The sequence below is a fragment of the Stigmatopora nigra genome, chromosome 2 (genome assembly GCF_051989575.1).
Source record: "Stigmatopora nigra isolate UIUO_SnigA chromosome 2, RoL_Snig_1.1, whole genome shotgun sequence".
Lineage (NCBI taxonomy): Eukaryota > Metazoa > Chordata > Actinopteri > Syngnathiformes > Syngnathidae > Stigmatopora > Stigmatopora nigra.
Window position 1 is genome coordinate 2786010 of NC_135509.1, and position 23661 is coordinate 2809670.

At 42.5% G+C, this 23661-nt stretch overlaps 1 protein-coding gene across 2 annotated transcripts; it reads left to right on the forward strand.

Annotated features, from left to right (window-relative positions):
- Positions 1-62: 62 nt before the first annotated feature.
- Positions 63-23589, forward strand: grm1a (glutamate receptor, metabotropic 1a). Of its 2 annotated transcripts, none has more exons than XM_077739187.1 (9): positions 63-264; positions 951-1739; positions 4593-4842; positions 14701-14936; positions 15423-15669; positions 16325-16493; positions 18366-18492; positions 18572-19508; positions 21531-21798. In XM_077739187.1, exons 2-9 carry the CDS (start codon positions 1040-1042, stop codon positions 21637-21639), a joined length of 2775 nt encoding a protein of 924 aa, XP_077595313.1. In that variant the 5' UTR covers positions 63-264; positions 951-1039; the 3' UTR covers positions 21640-21798. The 2 variants fall into 2 exon arrangements, with proteins under 2 accessions (XP_077595313.1, XP_077595306.1); XM_077739180.1 differs by having other exon boundaries at positions 64-264; positions 21496-23589.
- Positions 23590-23661: the final 72 nt, after the last annotated feature.

Below are 23661 nucleotides of genomic sequence, written 5' to 3' on the forward strand. Positions count from 1 at the left end.
AGAGAGAGAGAGAGAGAGAGAGAGAGAGAGAGAGAGAGATGCTGTAAGAGATGGGCTGATAGCTATGGTTAAAAGAGAGAAAGAGCTAGAGTGTGACAAAGAGGGAGCGATAGTGTTTGTGAGAAAGACAGCGAGCTAGAGAGAGCTAGAGAGAGAAAGAGAGCAAGAGAGAAAGAGAGCAAGAGCAAGCAAACCAGTGCCATAGAGCTTCAAGCGCTCAAGAAGACGAGCGGAGGAGACACGCGGTATGTCTCCAGGATTCAGGTAAGTTTTGATGCTTCCCCGACATCCATTTGTCACATTTGCATGTACCCGGACGCCGGTGAAAAGATGCCAAGGAAAGCTGGAGAGTGTTCCTGGTGCTGGCGTTGAAGGGAAAAAAAAGGAGCCCATGAGATGCGGCGGTGACAATTCCACCGACGTGCTTTTCCTCTTTGCGCTGAGCACACTGCTGGAATTTCAAATCTGGTCCCAACTAGTGTTGACAGTAAGCTGAGGATGGACAGATGTGGAAATAGGCGGTGGACACGGGTGCGAAGATAGAGCTAGGCGGGTGTTTTGTTATGTTTTCTCATGTTGAGATCTGCTCAAATGAAAAGGAAAATGGATTGGGTTACATTCAAGACCACCAATGAATTGGATGTCTGTTCTGGTCAATTCAATGGCAGTTAATGAATTAAATACCCTGAGAGAATTCAAAACATTATTGTGGGCCATACTTGGGAGTATATATTGCTATTTCTATTCACTTTAAGGATGTTACATTGGGTTTATTTTTGAAAATATCATAATTTAGTTCTATTAGAGGCCTGATGTCAACAAATGTAGGCCACACTTGAATACCAAATGTTGCTATTGAGCCATCATTTGATGTTCATGCAAAATATGTGCAGAAAAAAAGTTTAACAAGCTCATTTTTAGCGTTAATGGGCGCCCCTTTACCTGTCCAGGCCTACGTGCACGTGGCCCAGGTGTGGCGCTCTCAGGTGGCTGGGATAAAGATGACAGCAGGTGCTATGCGCGCACATCCCCACTAAAGATGGCTACCCTCGCGGCGCTCCTGCTCCCCGCCTTGCTGGCCGTCCTCCGCTGCCACGCCGCCGGCATCCACGAGCGGGCGGCGGCGCCCCGTGCCGTCACCCGTCTGGTGGCCCGCACGGACGGCGACGTGATCATCGGCGCCCTCTTCTCCGTGCACCACCAGCCGTCGGCGGAGAAGGTGGCCGAGCGCAAGTGCGGCGACGTCCGCGAGCAGTACGGCATTCAACGCGTGGAGGCCATGTTCCACACGCTGGACCGCATCAACGCCGACCAGCGGCTCCTGCCCAACATCAGCTTGGGTTGCGAGATCCGCGACTCATGCTGGCACTCTTCGGTGGCGCTGGAGCAGAGCATCGAGTTCATTCGAGACTCGCTCATCTCCATCCGCGACGACAAGGACGGATCCAAGTGGTGCGTGGAGGGCCAGGCGTCGTCCAATCAGCCGCCGCCCACCAAGAAGCCCATCGCCGGGGTCATCGGGCCGGGCTCCAGCTCGGTGGCCATCCAGGTCCAGAACCTGCTCCAGTTGTTCAACATCCCGCAGATCGCCTACTCGGCCACCAGCATCGACCTGAGCGACAAGACGCTCTTCAAGTACTTTTTGCGGGTGGTGCCCTCCGACACCCTGCAGGCCCGAGCCATGCTGGACATTGTGCAGCGCTACAATTGGACCTACGTCTCTGCCGTACACACTGAAGGTAAGGGGCCACATTGACTTAAAAAATTTGACAGATGGGCCAAGTCAGCACAAGATATGATACATATAAAAAAGTGCATCCGTTAACAGTACATATGAAACATAAACAGTAACTAGGACTAAAGTATTAACATACTCATCACTCATCATTAAAGTAAAAAGTATAAAGTACAAAGTCAAGTATAAAAAGGAATGTATTAAGAAATATTAAAATGTATTTTTCTTAGTCATGGAAAATGTCTTTTAGTCATGTTTTTTTTTTATTTAAAATATGATACTAAGTATTTTTATAGTAAGTTATTACAGTAAGTTTTTTAAGTAGAAAATGGGAAATATTTGCATATATTTATTTCTAGATTTGACAAAACAATGGATGAATTTTTAACTAATAACACAAAACAAAAAAATTGATTAAAAAACTGCATTGATTGATTTTAAAAGGGGGAAAATCAGGATATATAATGAAAAAATGAAAAAAATGAATAATGAATAATGTACATCTATCATCATTTGAATTTGATTCTAATACAAAGTCGGCACTCATGATTTACTTTCTCGGGTCACACAAAATGAGGCCTGTGGGCTAGATTATTAGGCCTATTTGTTAGGGTTAGTTGTGGTTTTGGTTTGCTATTCACCTCTTGCACCCCTCCATACTCCCCTTCCTCTCATAATCAGCCCTTGTATGTCTTTTCAAACCCCACATTGCCCTAAATGGAGCCACGTGGTAATCCCACCCACGTCATACCTGGCACGCTCCCCTTGGCAAACGTCTCGTTTGTACAGCCCACAGTGTAATTACTGTGAGGAGGTGATTTGTGTCCACCATCTTCCAAATATACAGCCAGAAGGTTTTTTATTTGTAGTCGACACTTGCATTATGACAGTCGATTCATCTATTTATCAATGCCATTCGCATCATCGTTAACCTTTGATGCCACAATTGGCCTTCAGCCACTAATGAATGACTAAATACGCTCCTCACTCGGCAAATGGCTATAGAGCCAACTAGCTCATCTAATCATACTTAGACACCTTTACTGCAAGTTTTTTTTAAGTCAGGGGTGTCAAAACTGTGGCCCACAAAGAGGTCAGATTCATCTTATAAGGTCAAACTGCCTTAAGGGCATTTTGTAGTCCATTTTTTACATAGCTATATAAATGTTTTTTATTTTTTTTGCCATAAAACCAAAAGTTTTTGAGTTGTGTGATCAAGTGCATATTTGTTGATTTTATCCCCAAAATGGTGCCAGAAAGTGAACTTTTTGTGCCAAAACCAGTCAACTCCACCCTCAAACTAAACAAAATTTGGCCCCCCTTGTTTTAAATCAACATTAAAAGTCATCAGTTCAGCCCCTCCTCCTATTTTGATTAAAATCTCATCCAAAATTGGCATCACTAAAAATCCAGCCTAGCATTTAAAGAACAGCCAATAAAAAAATAACGAGACACACGCTAGTTGAAACGACTCCCACATCGTACATTCATGAGAAATAATCACAGTTCATGAGCGTCTGCAATTATGACGCTTATCTTGAGAAAATGACAAATGCAGTACGGTTGCCTTGGCAACAAGGCCGACCATGAAAAAAAAATGCAAGTGAAGTACCTGTGCGGATGTTGCCGTGCTGCCCGATAATATGCCCGTCTGAGTCATAAGATGGCATGTCAATATTTGTCAAAGTGGGAGGATGACATGCCACCATTGGAAAAACAGTCACAGAAAAAAATGACATTTACTCCATTGTTTTTAGCGGGTGGGATTTGTCTTGTTAATTTCACCATGCTCGGGTGATTGGATACGTGTGTTGGTATAATCCAGATTTGTGGTCAATCCAGAGGGCGACACGGCCGTCCACGTGGGTGGAGAAGCATTAAGGGATGGGGGGAGTCGGGGGGTCGGGGAAGGGCGGCTTTACTGGGCCTCTTGATTGGGATGCGGGGCCACAGAGCACACAAGACGCGCCTTGCCTTTGATTGCACTGGCCGAAATCCCCCATCCTCATTATCACAGGATCAAGTCGGGGCTAACAACATTCAGCCACAGGCCTTTTTTATAAGGCTTGGAGACATGTGCTGCTGGGATATAATTAGGGAGGGAAATGCTAAAAGTGAAGCCACTTTTAAAGTCAGGTTATTTTAATTGCCCTCATTTAAATTGAATTTCGGTCCAAAGGATGGCTAATACTAACTAGGAAGTGTCCCAAAACATTTGACAAAGGGTGTACTGTAGTATAGTTATTTAAGAAGTATTTATGTCTATAATGTTTCCCCATTGGAATCATTTATGCTATTTATTTATTATTACTTACAAAAAAGTATTTTGTTTTCATATTCTATTATTGTGTGTATATATAAATCATGTAAAATATATATATATATATATATATATATATATATATATATATATATATATATATATATATATATATATATATATATATTTAAAATCTTTTAATATTTTAAAGCTGCCTGCAGCAAATTTAACAAGAAAATATTACCATACATCGAAGTTGCTCATAGCTATGATAAATTAAAGTATAATATATTTGCAGATGAATTATGGGATGTTTACATTAAACACATGCAGTATTCCATAAATATACTGCATGAGACTACAAACCATATGGTTCAAAGTGCCAAGTAGGGTTAAAAAATATCATTTTCTAGTCCAATAATTTGGGTAAGAGTTTGCTATTGAGTATTGAACTAGATGTCTAATCCTTTTTGCCATGGAGGGTTGACAGGGATCATTCATTATCAAAATAGATACAAAATTTGAGGTGAAAAACCAACGTTATATTGGAAGTCTTTTCCAAAATTCTTGAAGTTAAGCCCACAACCTGTTCCTCAGGCAACTACGGCGAAAGCGGCATGGAGGCCTTCAAGGAACTGGCATCCCAGGAGGGCCTGTGCATCGCCCACTCCGACAAAATCTACAGCAACGCCGGCGAGAAGCAGTTCGACCGCCTCCTGAGGAAACTGCGTGAGCGTCTGCCCAAAGCGCGGGTGGTGGTCTGCTTCTGCGAGGGCATGACCGTACGCGGCCTCCTCATGGCCATGCGCCGCCTGGGGGTCTTCGACGAGTTTCTCCTGATCGGCAGGTACGTACCAGCGGGGAATGCGAGGGGAGGATTTGCTGGATGCAGGTCACCATGGCAACTAACAGTGAAGAAATGGCACTGCAAAAAAAGCTTAATTGGGGTTTGAATCCAACATCATACATGCCTCCTTTATTATCATTTTTCATCTTATTGCTCGTCTAAATCATTTTTTTAAGATTGAGTAATAGTTGTGGTGTTCCACAAGGCTCAATGTGTGGTCCACTTTAGTTGATATGGATTAGTTGCTATTTTAGTGAGAAAAACTTGTCATTTGATTAAGTTTGTATGGCAATCAAACTTTACTTAACATGAAGCAATGTGCTTTCTAAAGAAAGTAAGAACTCCACTGCCTCAGCATTTACAATGACAGGCAGTCAAGGGAGTCAAAGTCAAGAATCAAAAGTGATCTTACAAATAAAAGGGTTTAAATAGGGACATGAAGTGAATCTTGATTGGACGAGGGATGATGGGGAAGTATTCACAGGTGTGTTGGCCTGGGCAGGGCTTTGTCAGAGGGGTGGAGCCACAACTCTATGTACCTGCAGATAAAAATAAACAACACACCCAAAGGCTAAACAAAAAGGCTCAATGTTTCAGTTAAAATGAACAAAAATAGTTCTGGTGTACCACAAGGCTCAATGCATGGTCCACTTTAGTTACTATGAATAGCTATAGTACATAATACAACCTCTCTTTTTGAACCTATCCAAATGAACGTGAGAGTAAAATAAGGATGAATGCCAGTGCTGCTATTCTGTCTGTCTGTTTATGTTGTACAACTTATATTTAATTCATCCCCGCATGTTTAAATCTCGGCCGGCTTTGGGATAGCACTCGTTCTTCTTTTTTTATTTATTTTTTTTCCATCGCAGCTTTTGAATTATCCATAGTGACGACACACTCTGGTTAGGAGTTACTTGTGAGTGCCGGAGTCCTCTTTTTCCTCTCCGTTGCAGATGGGGAGGGAGAGAGGAGAGAGTAGAGAGTAGAGAGTGCTGTTTTTTGTGTGTGTGTGGAAAGAAGTGGGTCTATAGTTTAGCTTTTTGTGGATGGTCTCCACGGATGGGCGACACACTGGCTTCTGGGTCGCAGAAAGAGAGAGAATAATATGAAGGTCTCAGTTACTTGTGGGTGAAGATATATATTTTTCTCTGTTATGTTGTTTCTGTTGCTCCAGAAAAACAAAAATATTAATAACCATTCAAGAATAAATCTAAAGAGAGTAGTATACTGTATTGCCATATGCATGGATGTACATCTATGTGTATGTATATATGTGCTTATATATGTGTGTATTATGTGTATATTGGATTGGATTGGATTGGATTGGATAACTTTATTCATCCCGTAATCGGGAAATTTCTTTGTTGCAATAGGAAGAGGGTGAGGATGCAGGAATAGAAAAGGCATTGTACACAAATGGGTACTTAATAGTAAGTTAATAAATAAATACATGAATAAATATATAAATAGGTAACTGTGTTGGTGAGATATATATATACATACACATACATATATATACAAGCACATCTACACTGTATCCGAAATTCGGGAGGTCCTAACCCACAGCCTTTTTTGAGTTAAAGAGCCTGACGGCTGATGGGAGGAAGGATCTGCGGAAGCGCTCCTTCCTGCAATGAGGGTGTAGCAGTCTATTGCTGAAAGAGCTTTGGAGGGACTCCACAGACTCATGCAGGGGGTGGGAGGTGCTGTCCATGATGGACCTCATCCTGGTCAGCATCCTCCGCTCTCCCACTTCCTCCACAGAGTCCAAAGGACAGCCCAGAACAGAGCTGGCCCTCCTGATCAGCTTGTTCAGCCTGTTCCTGTCCCTCTCCGTGCTCCCACTTCCCCAACAGACCACTGCATAAAACACAGTAGATGCCACCACAGTGTCATAGAAGGTCCTCAACAGTGACCTGCACACACCAAAGGACCGTAGGCTCCTCAACAGGTAGAGGCGGCTCTGGCCCCTTCTGTACAGGGCATCTATGTTTGTGGACCAGTCTAGTCTACTGTTGAGGTGAACACCCAGATACTTCAAGTTGTCCACGATTTCAATGTCTTTACCCTGGATGTTCACCTGAGTGGTCTGTTGAGGTGTCCTCCGAAAGTCAACGACCATTTCCTTTGTCTTACTGGTGTTGATGTGCAGGTGGTTTTGCCTACACCAGTCGACAAAGGCTGTGACGACTCCCCTGTACTCCAGGTCGTTCCCGTCAGTCACTCGTCCAACAATGGCGGTGTCGTCGGAGAATTTCTGGAGGTGGCAGGTGTCTGTATTATGTTTAAAGTCTGACGTGTAGAGGGAGAAGAGGAGTGGGGAAAGCACTGTGCCTTGTGGGGCCCCCGTGCTGCAAGTTACCACATCAGACGTACAGTCCTGGAGTCTCACGTATTGTGGTCTGTTGGTGAGGAAGTCGATGATCCATGCAGCTAGGTGGTTCCTTACTCCAGCCACCTCCAGTTTCCCTCTCAGAAGGACCGGCTGAATGGTGTTGAATGCGCTGGAGAGGTCAAAAAACATCATTCTCACCGTGCTTCCCGAGTTCTCCAGGTGTGAAAGAGACCTGTGCATCAGGTAGGTGGTAGCATCTTCCACACCAATGCCTGGACGATAGGCGAACTGCAGAGGGTCCAGCTCTGCATTCATCAGGGGGCTCAGGTGGTTGAGGATGATCCTCTCCAGTGTCTTGATCAGGTGAGAGGTTAGTGCTACCGGCCTGAAGTGGTTTGGCTCCCTGGCGTTCGCAGTCTTTGGGACTGGGACCACGCAGGAAGTTTTCCACAAGGTTGGGACCTTCTGCAGACTGAGGCTGAGGTTGAAAATATGCAGAATCACTGTGCCAAGCTGATCCGCACACTCTCTCAGTAGTCTGGAGCTGAGGCCGTCCGGACCGGTAGCCTTCCTTGCCTCGATCTTCTTTAGTTGTTTTGTCACCTGACCGACAGTGATGCAGAGACCGGTGGAAGAGGGGGAGGAAGAGGGGGAGGAAGAGGAGAACGAGGGGGTAGAGTTGCTTCTGGTCTGGGGGGTCAGGGGAGCAGGGGCAGGGCTGAATCTGTTAAAGAACTGATTCAGTTCGTTGGCCCACTCCCCGTCTCCGGACTCCGGGCCTTTCCCACTGTTGCCTCCATGGCCCGAGATGGTCCTCAAGCTCCTCCAGACCTCTTTGGTGTTGCCTCTTTGGAGTTGCTTCTCTAGCCTCCTCCTGTAGCTGGTCTTTCCCCTCCTTATCTCTCTTTTCAGCTCCTTCTGGACCGTTTTGAGACTCTCCTTCTCCCCAGACCTAAAAGCCCTCTTCTTCTTGTTCAGGAGGGCCCTTAGATCCCTGGTGACCCACGGCTTATTGTTGGAGTAACAACGGACCTTCTTGGAGGGTACGATGTTCTCCACACAGAAGTTGATGTAATCTGTGATGCAGTGGGTCAAGCTGTCGATGTCTTCCCCATGTGGTTTGCACAGCACCTCCCAGTCGGTTGTCTCAAAACAGTCCCTCAGTACCATGCTGGTCTCCTCGGTCCATCTTTGTATGATCCTCGTGGTAGGTTTTATTTTCCTCACCATAGGGATGTAGGTGGGGATCAGATGGACCAGGTTGTGGTCTGAGCGGCCCAGTGGGGGAAGGGGGGCTGAGCTGTATGCCTCCTTTGTGTTGGCATACAGCAGGTCCAGAGTTTTTTGTTCCCTGGTGCAGCACTTCACATACTGAGTGAAGGTGGGGAGAGTCGAAGTCAAGGGAGCATGGTTAAAATCACCGGAGATAAGAAGGAGAGACTGGGGGTGTGACGTCTGTAGCCGGGACAGAGTAGTGTGGAGCAGCTCACGAGCCACTGCCGCATCGGCCGAGGGAGGTATATACACAGTTATTATGATGACGTGCGAGAACTCCCGGGGGATGTAAAACGGCCTGATGCTAACAGCTACTAGCTCGATATTTCGAGAGCAAAATTGCTCCTTCACAGTAATATGCCCAGGACTGCACCATCTACTGTTAATAAAGACAGCTAGTCCCCCACCTTTCTTCCTACCGCTCTCCTCAGGGTCCCTGTCCGCCCTCACCAGCTGAAAGCCATCCAAGGAGATTAGAGAGTCTGGTATTCGCTCATCCAGCCAGGTCTCCGTGAAGCAGATAATGCAGGCGCTCCGATATTGTCCTTGTTGTTTGGTCAGCGCCGTTAGCTCTTCCATCTTGTTGGGGAGAGATCTTACGTTCCCCATTATAATAGATGGAATGCTGGGTCTGAAGCGTCGCTTTTTCTCCTGACATTTTCGTCCGGCTCTGCATCCTCTTCTCTTCCTCTTTAACTCAGCGGGGAGGTCCAAGTCCAGGGGAATCCCGGTATTGCGCAGCGCTAACAGTTGATCCCTCGTGTAAAGCAGCGTAGGCATGGCTGGGTGGGTCAAAATAGTCTCCAAAATTTTGAAATTTGAATTTGAAAAGATGGACTAAACTAGTAGATCAAAGACTGCCTCTCGCACAGCTTGAGTCTTGGAGTAGAGTCTTGAAAGTAAAGTCCCAAAACATTAAAGTATCGAATATAATATATAAAGTGAAGTAACAACTAAAGTCTTAAGAGACAATAAAAACATAAAATAAAGGATAAAAATCCGTAAAAAAGCTGTACAAACACAGAATTCGAGTGAGGGTTTAGGGAGCTATTGCAACAAGCAGCCGCTTTGAACGGCGATATATGTGCTTATATATATGTATGTGTATGTATATGTACATGTATATATATATATATATATATATATATATATATATATATATATATATATATATATATATATATATATATATATATATATATATATATATATATATATATATATATATATATATATTTCAGCAACATGCTTATTTATTTATATATTTATTCATGTATTTTCTTTATTTACTTACTTAGGAACTATCTATTTATGTCTAAAATACCTTTCATATTTTTGCGTCCTCACCCTCTTACTACTGTGCCAACAAAATTTCCCAAATACGGGATGAATAAAGTTATCCAATCTAATAGTACAAATATATACAGTATAAAAAAGGAATACTTTGTACTTTCTCTGTAGTATTTATTGCCCTTATTTGTTTTGCAATGCAAATATATGTAAAATACATCAAAAATAAGCCAACATTTGCCATTGAAAGTAGTTTGAATGGAGAATAGGAGCTGTTCACATTTTGGCTCGCTTTTTTTGCTGGCTTTTGTTTTTGTTTTTTTGCCGTTGGGCGCCTGGCTGCTCTTCAGACAAAAGCCAGGTGTTCCAGTCGTTCCACCCGCGTCCATTCACAGTTACCACTCTACTCCCGAGTGTCTCTTAGCTTTTTTCTCTGTCGCTCGATATTCCGGCTCTGGGCTTTTAAACCTTTTTTTCCCAACAAAAACGCCTTCAAGGGTCGTACATTAACATTAAATGAAACCAAATGAACAAGAAAGCAATCCACATAACAATAAAAGTTCCACATTCTCAATCAAACATAATGAGCTAATATACATCCAGTTAAATTTGTCAAATTAGCCAAAAATACTCCTCCAGAAATCGACATAACGATAGCGATGATGGATGGGCCGAGTGTAAATATATTCCGCTTGGCACTTCCCGATAAAATCAATAGACGAGGCGCCAAAACACAGCCGCTGTAAAATGTCTTCCGCGTTAAGTCTAACGAGATTGATTTGTTGCTGTGGTTAGAAGGCCTCATCTGCTTCATTACGGACACAAATCATTTGCAATATGGATTTTCAGTATCATAAAAAGTGTATAAAAGAGCAGAAGATGTTTTTTGTATTGAATAGGATAAGCTCCAGCACCCCCTGCACACCTTGTAAGGATAAGAGGCTTAGAAAATGAAATAATTCATGAATTTAGAAGTATATTTTGTTTTTAAACTTCCTGGGTAATCATATAGATTTTAAGGTGATGAGGTCAAAAGGTCACATAGGCCAAAAAGGGAATTTATGATTTATTTTTATTTAAAATGGACAAATATATTAATTTGCCCCAGAAAAGCTTTCCTTTGTGAAATATTCTTTAGGGCTTCATTTGCAACTAATTGGCCTTTTTATTTTTAGCCTAAAAATAGATAATAACCACTCAAAAAGAGAATTTCCACACTATAACATTGCATTCAACAAAAAATGGACACCTGGCTTTTTAATGGACATAATGTGAAAGAAAAATTCAATGCTGGATTTTAAAAAACCTGGCTAGTTCATTTATATTATTATGATAATAGTAGCTTTTTTCCTCTCGCATTATGAATAGCTTTCAGCCATTGAATTTGTGTAACCAAGGCAATGTTACATAAACTAACAATAACAGCAGGCTAACAAAGAAAAAAAACCTTTTTATCACATTATTCAAAAGCAACTAGTGTTTTTTTTTTTAATCTTGTTAGCTTGTTAAGCATTCTAACCCTTGTAAAATGTCAGTTTCATTTTCAAATTCCCTTCAATTTTGCATCCACTGTGTCTTTCCTAACAGCTCGATTAACAGCAACAATCCTACAAACTATTCTTAAGCACTTATTCGCCACCCACTCAATTATCTCAGCACGTGTCCTCCTAAAATCGCCAATAAGTCGTCATTTATACTCATCATCCTGAGTGACGGCTCGGAGTCGAACCCAATCACGTCCACTTCGAGGCGCTTATGACCAAAAACATCATTTGCATAAGCTGCTTTCCCACATGTAACACAAAAAAAGATCTTCCCAAATGTTCTTCATTTTTGTCTTAAATCATAACGTGGCTCTTTGAATTTGAGCTGGAATACATGAAATATTCCAGAATAAAAGTGGCATGACGCATATAGCTATCTCTCTTTCTCTCTCCGCCATCTTTCATGCTTTTATCTCTTCACCATCTGATGAGAAGCGAGCTCACCATGTGGAATTGCGCCCAGAGACTTGACAAAAGTGGTTTGGCAAATGGAGATGTCCTGCTTCCTCTGGAAATAGGGCAAAATATCTCAGTCTTGACCAAAGGGAATCTAAAATTGGGGCTCTCCAACCTGTAGCTTGGGGGCCAATTGCTGTCCACAGGATGGAATTTTTCAGGCCCATTGTTCATCTTGTGCATTAAATATTTTTTATTTTCATTTTTCATGATAGTACCAAGCTACATTTGTGTTAGGTTCATCAATAATTATACTTCATTATAATTATAAAACAATACAGTGGGACGTCTGATTTAATTATATATATTTAATTAAATTGGCATCTCTAATGATCTTCTTGCAAAGGAGAAATACATTCCGACATTGTTCTCATCAGAAATTATTCTGCAAAGCAACTTAATTGGAAATTAAACCACTTAAGCGTCCTTCCAGGTCTGCATTCTGGGGTAAAGGTCAGTCCTATCTTCCAGTAACAGAATTAATCCAATAGTTTGCCAAAAATGAACTTCATTGAATCCCAAATATCATCAAATTCATAGACAAGCTGTGTCTAAGCCCATCCTCTATTTGACAAACATATTCAGCAGTGTTTATCAGGCAAGTTTCAATCTTTTTTTAGTCGTGGAATAAAAGCATCTTTGAGCGCAGTATTTTTGCCGTCATCGCCATGGAGATGTTATTCGGGCTCATGACAGAGGGTTGCTGGGTTTGTCTGGCGGCGGATCTGTCACTCAATCTGTCAGACGCCCGTAAAAATATGGCAGATGTGTGGGAAACGACAACAACAACAACAGAGACCGTAATTACACATAAGGACACAATGGCAGCTACTATCAATACAATTGCACCTATCAGAATATCCACCACACCTCCTTGAAAATAGAGGCACATACTCAACACCAGACCTTAAAGGCCGACCTCATTATTTCTTCATTTCTTTTTTTGTAGTAACGCTATCCTCAGTTGACATAAAAAAAAGAAAGTTTTCCATCAACTCGGTGAATTTTTATCTTCACTCTCACGTAGGGCAATTAGGAAAGCCATCCTTTCCCCTCCAATCCTTTCTCGTTCTTCTTCTTTTTTAAACCGACTCTTCCTTGTTGGTCCTCCAGGGGGGAAAGAGAGCATGTGATTAAATCTCTGCCCTGCCGATTAATTCATGGCTTCATAAATATCCAAATGTGTAAGCCGAATGGAAGTAGACCATTGGGAAAGAGCTGGGAAGTCATGTCACGAATGGAATTAGCAATTGTTAACTTCATTATTCATCAAAATTGAGGACAATGAGTTGGTAAATACATCCCATTGCTGCTTATTGTTCATAAAAAGTTAAAATCCAGTCACCAAAGTCAGAATTCTCCTTCATTTTGAGACAAAAGGGATTCTTAAGGGATTGCAGTCTTCCAATTTTGTGGCAAAAGCTGCTCCAATTGCATTATAAAGCCACTCTACGGGTATTTTTAAGGCATATTATACCAGAAGGAGCCCTCTGATAATGCGGTGTGGTGCCGAACTGAGGTGAAATTGGATTTTGTCCCACAATAGATGTCTCCGCCACTTTTGGGTTGAGCTCAGCAGCATCCTTTGAGAGCAAAGTGAGAAGATCCCATTTTTTGCCTGGGAACACATACATGTCTCCAGCGCCTGCTGAATTATTTCTAATAAGCCAGGTTGCTTTATTTTTCCCCTCCGTGCTTTCATAAACCAAAATCTGTCCCATTTTTATTTTGTTTTCATCACACAAACTCAAACAGAATTCACCAATGTGTTCATCAACATTTTTCCACATTAAAAGATAATCAAAACCAAATGAGAAAGACTTCTTCATCTGGACAACTAACATTCCTAAGTGAAATCAAATGCCTTTTAGGATGACAAAACAGAAATGCGAATCAGCCCGAAGCACCCGTAAGTGCTTTTCGCCTCTGGCTACATGCTCCATTTCAGATCTAAAAGGTCTAATCACACTCCATCGCTCGACCTGTATCGTCTCACATTTGATTGGACCTTCCCTCCTTTGATGGACACTAATTATAGTCCAGCACAGTCTGACCTACACCAACACACACATAGGCTTGTCCTTAGCCGTCACCCCGAACAACCCGAGCGCGTCTTTGTGGGATAATTGCTTCCGCGGTGAGTCATACCTAATTGGCGTGTAGCTGTCGGCAGCACAGGTATTAAGGCTACATCCCACCAAGGGCTTGTTTGGCTTTTATTTCCCAGTGTCCCGTCCACTGGCGTTTTTTCTTAATTCTTTTTCAGCGGGCCGAGTGCCCAAATGAGCTTGTTAGGTTAGGATACAAGCCACGGGGGTGGTTGTCTGAAAGCTAAGATTCACCACGTTTGGGCATTTTTAACAAGACGCTGGTCTGTTGCGTGTTCCACTCTTGGTTTTTGCTTGACCTTTAATGAAAAGTTTCTTTGTTTTAAGATCATCCACCCATTCATCTGTCCGTCAGTCCATCTGTCCGTCTGTCCATCCAACAAGGAGAGCTGGTGTCCGTTCCAGGTGACACTTTAAGCAGAAGTGAGTTTTAGTGACAAAGAGGTGGATTCTCAACTGTATAATCTCTTGTTTGGCATTGTATTTGGATGTATTATGATCTTGAAGTATTCCACTTCTGCTGTCTTTTCACTTGCCTTCAAATGTCTTGGTTTTAAAGTCCCACTATCATCTCAGAGTGTACTACTTCATTCCATAGATTGGACTTCACTGAAGCCATAAACCTGAATCTTATTATTCCGTATTTCGACTCATCACACGAAAAACAACAACGAGCCTGAACCACTGTTTCCCATTCAGTTCTGTTTTTCCGTATTGGTTTTCTATGCAACATAAAAAAAAACTCTGATAGTGGGACTTTAAGATCATCTATTCAGGAGCCAATATCGTTTATAAGCATTTAGAGAATTCTGTGACCTGCTTAATAAGGTTTTCTTTCTCTATCTAGCGACGGGTGGGCCGACCGTGACGAGGTGGTGGAAGGCTACGAACAAGAAGCCAAGGGAGGCATCACCATGAAGCTGCAGTCCGCGGTAGTCACGACCTTTGACGACTACTACCTGAAGCTTAGACTAGACACCAACACCAGGAACCCGTGGTTTGCCGAATTCTGGCAGTATCGCTTCCAGTGCCGCTTGCCTGGCCATCCCCAAGAGAACAAAAACTACAAAAAAGTCTGCTCTGGTGAGTACCTTTTTGTAGTTCACATTTTGAATAGTTAAACCAGATGAAAAACAAGAAAAGTCAAGATGCTAGGACAAAAAATGACAGTATTTTCTCCCCATTATTCCTTCCCTGTGCTTTCAAAAGGTGACCACGGTAAATTTTGTCCATCTATCCAAAACACAAATAATTCAACTTAAAATACTGACTTTAAATGGAGCAATACCCTCATCGATGTTATTGTACTTTCTTTTTTTAGACCTTCAAGGTGGTAAGTAAACATTTTGAGCAACTGGGCACTCTTTGAGCACTGATACTTCAGGTTTAACTGACCGGCTATTTGGGATTTGTGTCAGTTAAACTTGAATTTGCACTGTTTTGTCACTTAAAAACACTGCGATGCCACCCTTTTTTTTAGTTCCACTTTGGGGCATGTTCCACTGTATGTTGTTTAAATCAAAATCCACCCCTGACTTTATAAACTGAATATGTTTTATCCCTAAACAGGGAACGAGAGCCTCCAGGAAAACTACGTCCAGGACAGCAAAATGGGCTTCGTCATTAACGCCATCTACGCCATGGCGCACGGCCTCCACGACATGCACCGGGAGCTGTGTCCAGGTCAGACGGGCTTGTGCGAGGCCATGGACCCCATCGACGGTAGCAAACTTCTGGACTACTTGCTTAAAACGTCCTTCAAGGGAGTCTCTGAGGAGGACATCTACTTTGACCAAAATGGAGACACCCCTGGGAGGTAAAGAATTGGGCGAATGTGATCACACTGTAAAATTTCTAAGTGACCCGATATCATCTTGAATTGACCCCAAATCAATAGGACTTGATGCCAAAATGCATCCAAGGTGTTTGCCAACCATCAGAATTCCTCCAGAAATTACATTTTCTAGTTTTCTTGGTTTTTTTAGTAGTGTTAGTAGTGTCTTTGTAAATTAAAGTAAGAGATAAGCCACAATTCCACTTACTTGCATCCCTCCAAATGATATCTTATCTTAAAATGACTGTAGTCACACCAAGATATGAATCCTTCATCCTTAGATGCAACACCTGTTTGCAAATTGCAATTTATCTCCCCGCCAGGCTCTTGGTATTCCTCAGAGTTTACGATGATCATTTAGAAAATATCGAGCACGGAAAGATGTAATTGGTTTAGACCAGAACCGATTTGGCCTCTCGTCCACACAAGGGTTCCCGCTTTCATCTTCAGCTTCAGTCGAATGGACAGCGTTTGACAGTCCAAAAGCCTTGGCGTGTCATTCCTTTGTCAGCCTTAGGTTAGCCTACGCGTCTCCAGTCGACGTCAGTTTTTAAGTGGCTTCAGATAAGAGACGCGTAACGGAATCGTTATCTGAAATGACCTGTCAGACACTCATGGGCGTTCTCGACCTTTTCAGGTACGATATTATGAATCTGCAGAACGTAGAGGACGGCCATTACGACTACATTAACGTGGGCTCCTGGCACGAGGGCGTCCTGAGCATTGACGACAACAAACTGTGGATGAACAGCAGCGACATGGTGCGCTCGGTCTGCAGTGACCCGTGTTCCAAAGGACAGATCAAGGTATGGAGCCTTGTCCAACTCCAACGAAATGAGCTTGTACTAGAATGAAGTATACAATTGCACTATACAGATGGGAGTGACACTTTCATTTTCAAATTTTAGCCCATGGATAATAGAATGTATTTTGCTTGTGTATACTGAATTGGAGTGAACACACCCTTAGGAGATTATAGGAAACATATTTTTTACAAAAGAGGGTGCCAGACAGAGTACAAAAAGTGTTGCATATGTAAAAAACAGGAATGTATATCACCTTCAGATATTACTTGTCTATATAGTGATTTTTTTCTCACAAAGAAATGGTAGATATAGCTAAAAAAACAACCTGTACATTAAATATACATACATTTTGTAGTTGAAGGTCGAGAGTGGATGATAAAAGACCAGATAGATAAAAATACTGCTCTACTTACTAATGGAAGCTTGACAGAAACTACTGTTACTAAGTAACCGTACTCTTTCTCACATACAATTTATGGATATTCTACTGCAGTCTGATATTTAAAAAAAATGCAAGACTGACTTTATGTGAGCCCTCACATCAATGAAACGTGGGCCTCATCAAAGTATTTTGAACGGAGCTCCAGGATAGTCAGTTGCCATTCAAGTGCATGGCTCAGGTCTTCCATTGTTCCTCCTTCCAAGCCATTCCAATCAACTGAGCCCATCAAAGTGCAAGAGTGAATCCACTCAAGATGCACTTTGATTAAAAGATGGCGTTGAATTTGCTCACCTCTGTCGTTTCCAGTATATCGTTTATTTAAGCCTGCATTTCCATTGGCACCTTTGTCACTATTTTTTTTTACATGATGGGGCTTATTTTTGGGCAGCCAGTCATCGTTTTGTTCTTCTTGGTCATCATCCAAAGCATCCTTGGCTGCAAAAGTGACTCCCGGCTTGTTTCTCTTTGTCCAAGGACAATTTGCACGCGCACATGCAGGCACATTTGTCCTGTGTTTGGTTTTTCGCCATGTTTTTTTTTTTGCAATACTACTTTAATATCAGCCAGTTTTTGATTTTCCAGGAACAACCAATTATCATACTTTATGGATTGTCAGATTACTACAATTATAATAATACATGTGTTAGGTTCATTTTTAATTATCTTTAATATAATAATATAAAACAACCTGCCCATTTAAGGGGCATCAAATCAAAACAATTGCATAAGTGAATAACACAATTAAGGTCAAAAAACAACTACTGTTAGGTATTAAACAAAACAAGCCTCTATTTGGCAAAACAATTCCATATTAGAAGAACCGAGCTGCAATTTAAGAGTCCTTCATAGATCTTCATTGCGAACTTGCATGCTAAGTCAACAAACTGGAGCCAGTTGCCATGGCGATTGACCTTGAGCTTGCCTCAGTCCCAAATTGAAGAAAACTCTTATACATATAAAGAATAAATTAATATTCACATATATAATAGCATCCAGAATAACTCCAACAACATGTTTTTAAGCCAAGTGCCTATTTGAATGCAGTATTTCATATACTTATTTACAAGCTAGTTCCATGGATGCTAGTGCTCCATCAATCCACAATTGCCAGGCAAATATGATTTGTCTTTGTCAGCCAATGAGTAAATGACTGATGCTTTTCCCAGTTTAGGGACTTGTCCTGATTTCCCTCATCTGCAGCTGATTGTTTTGAGTCGAGCTTTACACTAAGTTGCCCTAAGGGAGGACGCATCCTCTACCCTTTTTTGTTTCCTGACCCACTTATCACCCTGCTTTACATATCGTGGTGCGCCGCCAACAGCTGGCGCGGGCGAGGAAGGCGGAGAAATCCATCGCCCTTGTCCTATAAACGGCGTCTCGACTTGATGAATGAGGACGCGCTGACACTGCCGGCCTATTTGCGTTCGCAGGTGATACGGAAGGGTGAGGTGAGCTGCTGCTGGATCTGTACCACGTGTAAGGAAAATGAAATTGTCTTGGACGAGTTCACCTGCAAAGCTTGCGATTTGGGATGGTGGCCTGCTGACGATTTAGCAGGTAGGAAATGATAAATACTAGATATTTTTCTATCACGGTAGATTTTTTTTAAAGATATAGATCATCTATATTCCTCTAGGTTGCCAGCCACTACCTCTGAAATACCTGGACTGGGCCGATGTGGAATCCATGGTGGCGGTGGCGTTCTCCTGCGTGGGCATCCTCATCACTTCCTTCGTAACCTTCGTCTTCATCCAATACCGCGACACCCCCGTGGTGAAATCGTCCAGTCGAGAGCTTTGCTACATCATCCTGGCGGGCATCTTCCTAGGCTACATCTGCCCCTTCACCCTGATTGCCCGACCTAGCATTCCCTCTTGCTACCTACAGCGCCTCCTGGTGGGCCTATCGTCAGCCATGTGCTACTCGGCGCTGGTGACCAAGACCAACCGCATTGCTCGCATCTTAGCGGGCAGCAAGAAGAAGATTTGCACTCGCAAGCCGCGTTTTATGAGCGCCTGGGCTCAAGTGGTCATCGCTTTCATGCTGATCAGCGTTCAGCTTACGCTGGAGATCACCCTGATCATCCTGGAGCCACCCGAACCCGTCAAATCCTACCCCAGCATCCGGGAGGTCTATCTAATCTGCAACACCAGCAACCTTGGCATGGTGGCGCCGCTGGGCTACAACGGGCTTCTCATCATGAGCTGCACTTACTACGCCTTCAAGACGCGCAATGTGCCGGCCAATTTCAACGAAGCCAAATACATCGCCTTCACCATGTACACCACGTGTATCATCTGGCTGGCTTTCGTGCCCATCTACTTTGGCTCCAACTACAAAATCATCACCACCTCCTTCTCCGTCAGCCTGAGCGTTACCGTGGCGCTGGGTTGTATGTTCACGCCCAAGATGTACATTATCATCGCCAAGCCCGAGAGGAACGTACGCAGCGCCTTCACTACGTCCGACGTGGTGCGGATGCACGTCGGAGACGGCAAGTCGGCGGCCGCCTGCGGCACCAACAGCTTCCTCAACATGTTCCGCAGAAAGAAGCCGGCGGCCGGCAACGCCAAGTGAGTCTACTTTCCTTTTCTTAAGCGGACTGTTATTCCCAAAATAGTGGTGCCTTGAGGGTACACAGACGTTTGGTCCCCGGACGTTTGGTCGAACGGACGTTTGGCCGACAGACAGTTCGACCAAACGTCCCTAGACAAAACGTCTAGGAAATATTTGTGCCTGGAGATATTTGGAGTTCCTATGAGAAGGAACAGCGCAATAAATTGAGTTGCAGTATTTACAAAATGCTAGTAATTCTTTAGATTTTATTCCAGAATGATGTCATTTGTTTTGGGAATGTGAACTATGAACACTCAAATGTTACGGAAGGCTACAAAAGTCTTGCTTTTAGGGTTTCACCAGAAAACTTGTGTTAACTCTAGAGTCCACCAAGTTAAATTACATAAATTAATTGTTTGAGTTTCTATATATCAACAATGACTAATACGAAGTCATTTTCAATTACCTTCAATTCTTTCCTCAATTCCTGCTAAACAATAAAATGAAAGTTTGTATTCAGAATTAATAACTTTGCATTAGTATCTCCCTGATTGCCACATTTGAGTGTTCATATGATCACAAGTACAATACAACGTAAACCAAAACCCAGACAGTTATTTAAATGACTTTGACTATTACACATGGCCCGGGTCAACATTTTAGAAGTCTTAAGATTGACTCTTTTGAGTTCCACAGCAGTGACACCAGGATACTTGCGTACGTAAAGTAAGGAGTTGGGCTGAGCCACTATGTTTCCATGTTGTCTCTCACCCATACTACTAGTATGCTGTCCTCCACATAACCTCCTTAAAAATAAGCAGCCTGGAGGGCTGACATCTCCGAGGGCTGCGTCGCCCACTAACTGATAGGCAAGCCAATCGTTTTGCAATTTGTTTGCCAGCAAAAGGCATCAGTGTACCCGCGTACATGATGTCTGGACGATTCGGGTCTTGAGAATGAATGGGAGACCCTGACAGGCCATTTTAAGACTCCTCGCACAGTGTCACGTGACACATTGGCGGCATATTGCAACGCAGCCCTTCAAGAAGGCGATGAAGGCCGGCACTGCTTTGGATTGACCGCGAATGAACCTCACGTTTGACTTGTCGCAGCATGGACGCCTCCGACTAATCACACTAGGCGCGCCAGGCCGACAACATTTGTGCACTAACCCCTCTCAGGCGGCGCTAATCGAGCGAGCGTATTCATTTTAGTCGACTCATTAAATCTGTGGAGCATTCTTCTTTCCATTTTCAATTAGTCACTGGGATAGAACATGGAATTGACTAATTATTTGATTGTTACTTTTATTGTTTACATTTTCTTGACAAAATACGCTGTTTGGTTGCTGTTTATTATTCATCAAGGCAGTTAAACAACTATTTTACTGGATATTAATCTCAAATTCTTGCATAGACACGACTCATTGGCTGACACTGACAGATGTCCAATCTGTTTTGACAAGAGCGTATGGCAGCGATCATAATAGACTTAGTAGAGTATTTGTAATCCATTACAAAAATTCTAAAATATACTTCCATTTGAGCAACCTAGTAATTCAAAGCATTGTTATATTTATTAACATATAAGCAAGCCTGCATAATTAATGTCACTAAATCAGCTAATCCGTGATCAAGTTAGGTCAAAATATCTTTTCCAAACTCAATGACCTCTCCTATTAGAAACAGACCCTGAAAATTCAATAATAAACCCATTTATTCCTTTGTAAGTTACATAGAAACCCCCCAAAAATAACCAACCAACAATCAAGCCACCAATATTCCCTCACTTATTGAACATGGAAAGACGAAACAAATATCCGGATTTGATTGACGCAGAAGTTTACAGGGGCAATGAGAAGATCATAATGCTGTACTTGGCACATTATGAATCATCCATTGCCTAAATGTCAGCTATGTTGTCTTGTTGCTTTGTGCAGCCTTGGCCTTGTTTCCCTATACTTGGACAATGGTAACTTGAGTCTTTGTCTCATTTCATTCGTAGTTCTAACGGCAAGTCTGTGTCATGGTCTGAATCAGGTGCAAGACACCCTCCGAGCGGGGGCAATGTGTGGCACAGACTGTCTGTGCATGTGAGGAAACAGGAAGCCGGCCTGAATCAGACGGCGGTCATCCGGCCCTTAACTAACACGCCCGACCCCCACAGTTGTCATCCCCCCGCCGCCACTGCCGCCCGCGACCTTGGCACAGACCCCCGCCCGCCTCCGCAAGAGCTGCCACCCTCCGCCGGCCCCCTGGTGGAAACGCACCGCTCGCACGCCCCGGCCCCTTCTCCCGCCGAGCCCTTCATCTTCACCGAGCCCCCTATGGGAGGACCCCTCGAGGAAGAGGGACCCCCAGATGAGCACATGGAACTTTTGCATGACTACATGTATGATGCCAAGGAGGAGGGGCATAAGCTAGCCCTGGAGGACACCCTAGCTCTGTCCCCCCCGTCCCCATTTCGAGACTCGGTGTGTTCGGAGGAGTCCGTCCCGGGGTCCCCTTCCGTGGAGTCCATATTGGGGGGTCCCCACTACACTGCTGAAGCGCTCAGAGACTTTGCACATAGCTCCTCGACACTGTGAGAGCAAAAAAAACAAACAAAAAATGGTGCATAAGATATGACAAGCTTTGATTTGTCCTACTTTTTTTGTTGATCGATGCTGACATTTTTGCTTGCTTGTGTCAACGTTTCGTGTCCGTTAAAGACACACGTGGAAGAATGTGGTTGTGTTCGGAATCATAACTCATGACTGAGTGGAGTGAATGCGTGATTCATACGCAAAGATGATAGCAAAACAATACTTTTCAATGAGATGAGGACAAAGCTTGATTATTTGAAGCTACTCCCTACACTTGAACTTAGTTCAGGGGTGAGCAAACATTTGGGCCGGGGGCCACATTGACTTTAAAAAATTGACAGATGGGCCAAGTCAGCACAAGATACGATACATATAAAAAAGTGCATCCGTTAAAAGTACATATGAAACATAAACAGAAAAAATGACTAAAGTATTAACATACTCATCACTCATCATTAAAGTAAAAAGTACAAAGTAAAGTTAAAAGGAATGTATTAAGACATTAAGATGTCATTTAAAAAGGAATAAGTGAATGATTCCGAACATGGTCCATGTCTGAAGGGCTGTCAGCAACCAATAACAACAGTGCCAAAACTCATGCCAATTTTCTTGTATAGTACTGTGCAAAAGTATTGCAGTAAAGTGGAGCAAAGGGTTTATACTGTACAGTGATGACAGCATGGCTAAAAAAAAACATTCTCCTGGTTTAGTGGTCACTTTTGCACCGTACTGTAAATAAAGCAAATCTATATGTGATAAACCTTATGAAAGAAAGTCAGTCAAGGCAGTCCAAATGTGCACTTTTTTGCCTTTTTTAAAAAAATCCACTATAGAGATCATAATAGACCTCATTTATATATACAGATTTTTTTCCTTTGCAGTAAGTTGCTTGGTTTTTCTGCATTTTGCAGTATTATAAGCATCAGCACAAATACTCGCCATGTATTTTTTTGTGCCGTAGATGGAACAAATTTAGGAGATAATTTGATTTTTTTCCGTATTGCCGTAAGAAGACAAAAAGGTCATGAAAAACAAACAAGGAAAAAAGTACACAGTAATTGTATTTGTAATACTGTTACGCCATCTCTTGTTTTTTTCACAATGGTGGTATGTTTATAATACAGGTATATATGTTTCTATATTTAGAATGTCCCGTCTTATTAAAAAAAAGGAAATTGAAGTTTATACAATTGTTTTTGGAACTTTTAAGCTCACTTTTATCCTTTCAGTTAAAGTACTTGCAATGAATAGTTGCTTCTTGTAATGATCTATTTAATTCCACATTAAGTTTCTTCTACTTTTATGAATAAGAATGCGCATTAAGTATAAGCCTATACAGTACATGGTGCCAGTGTATTGTATTTCCAAATGTTTTCCAGTCTATGATAGTGATGGATTTTATGTTTTAAAAAGTATAAACAGGGAATATCAACAAAAGAATGAGATCATTATTTATGGTTTGATCACTTTGAACGAGGCTGTACAATAAAACAAAAGACGGTTTCTATGGACAAGTCTTTTTTTTCCCATGTTTTGAAAGCTTGAGTAGTAGTTTCAGATACTTCTCAGTCATGTGACTTGAGGGG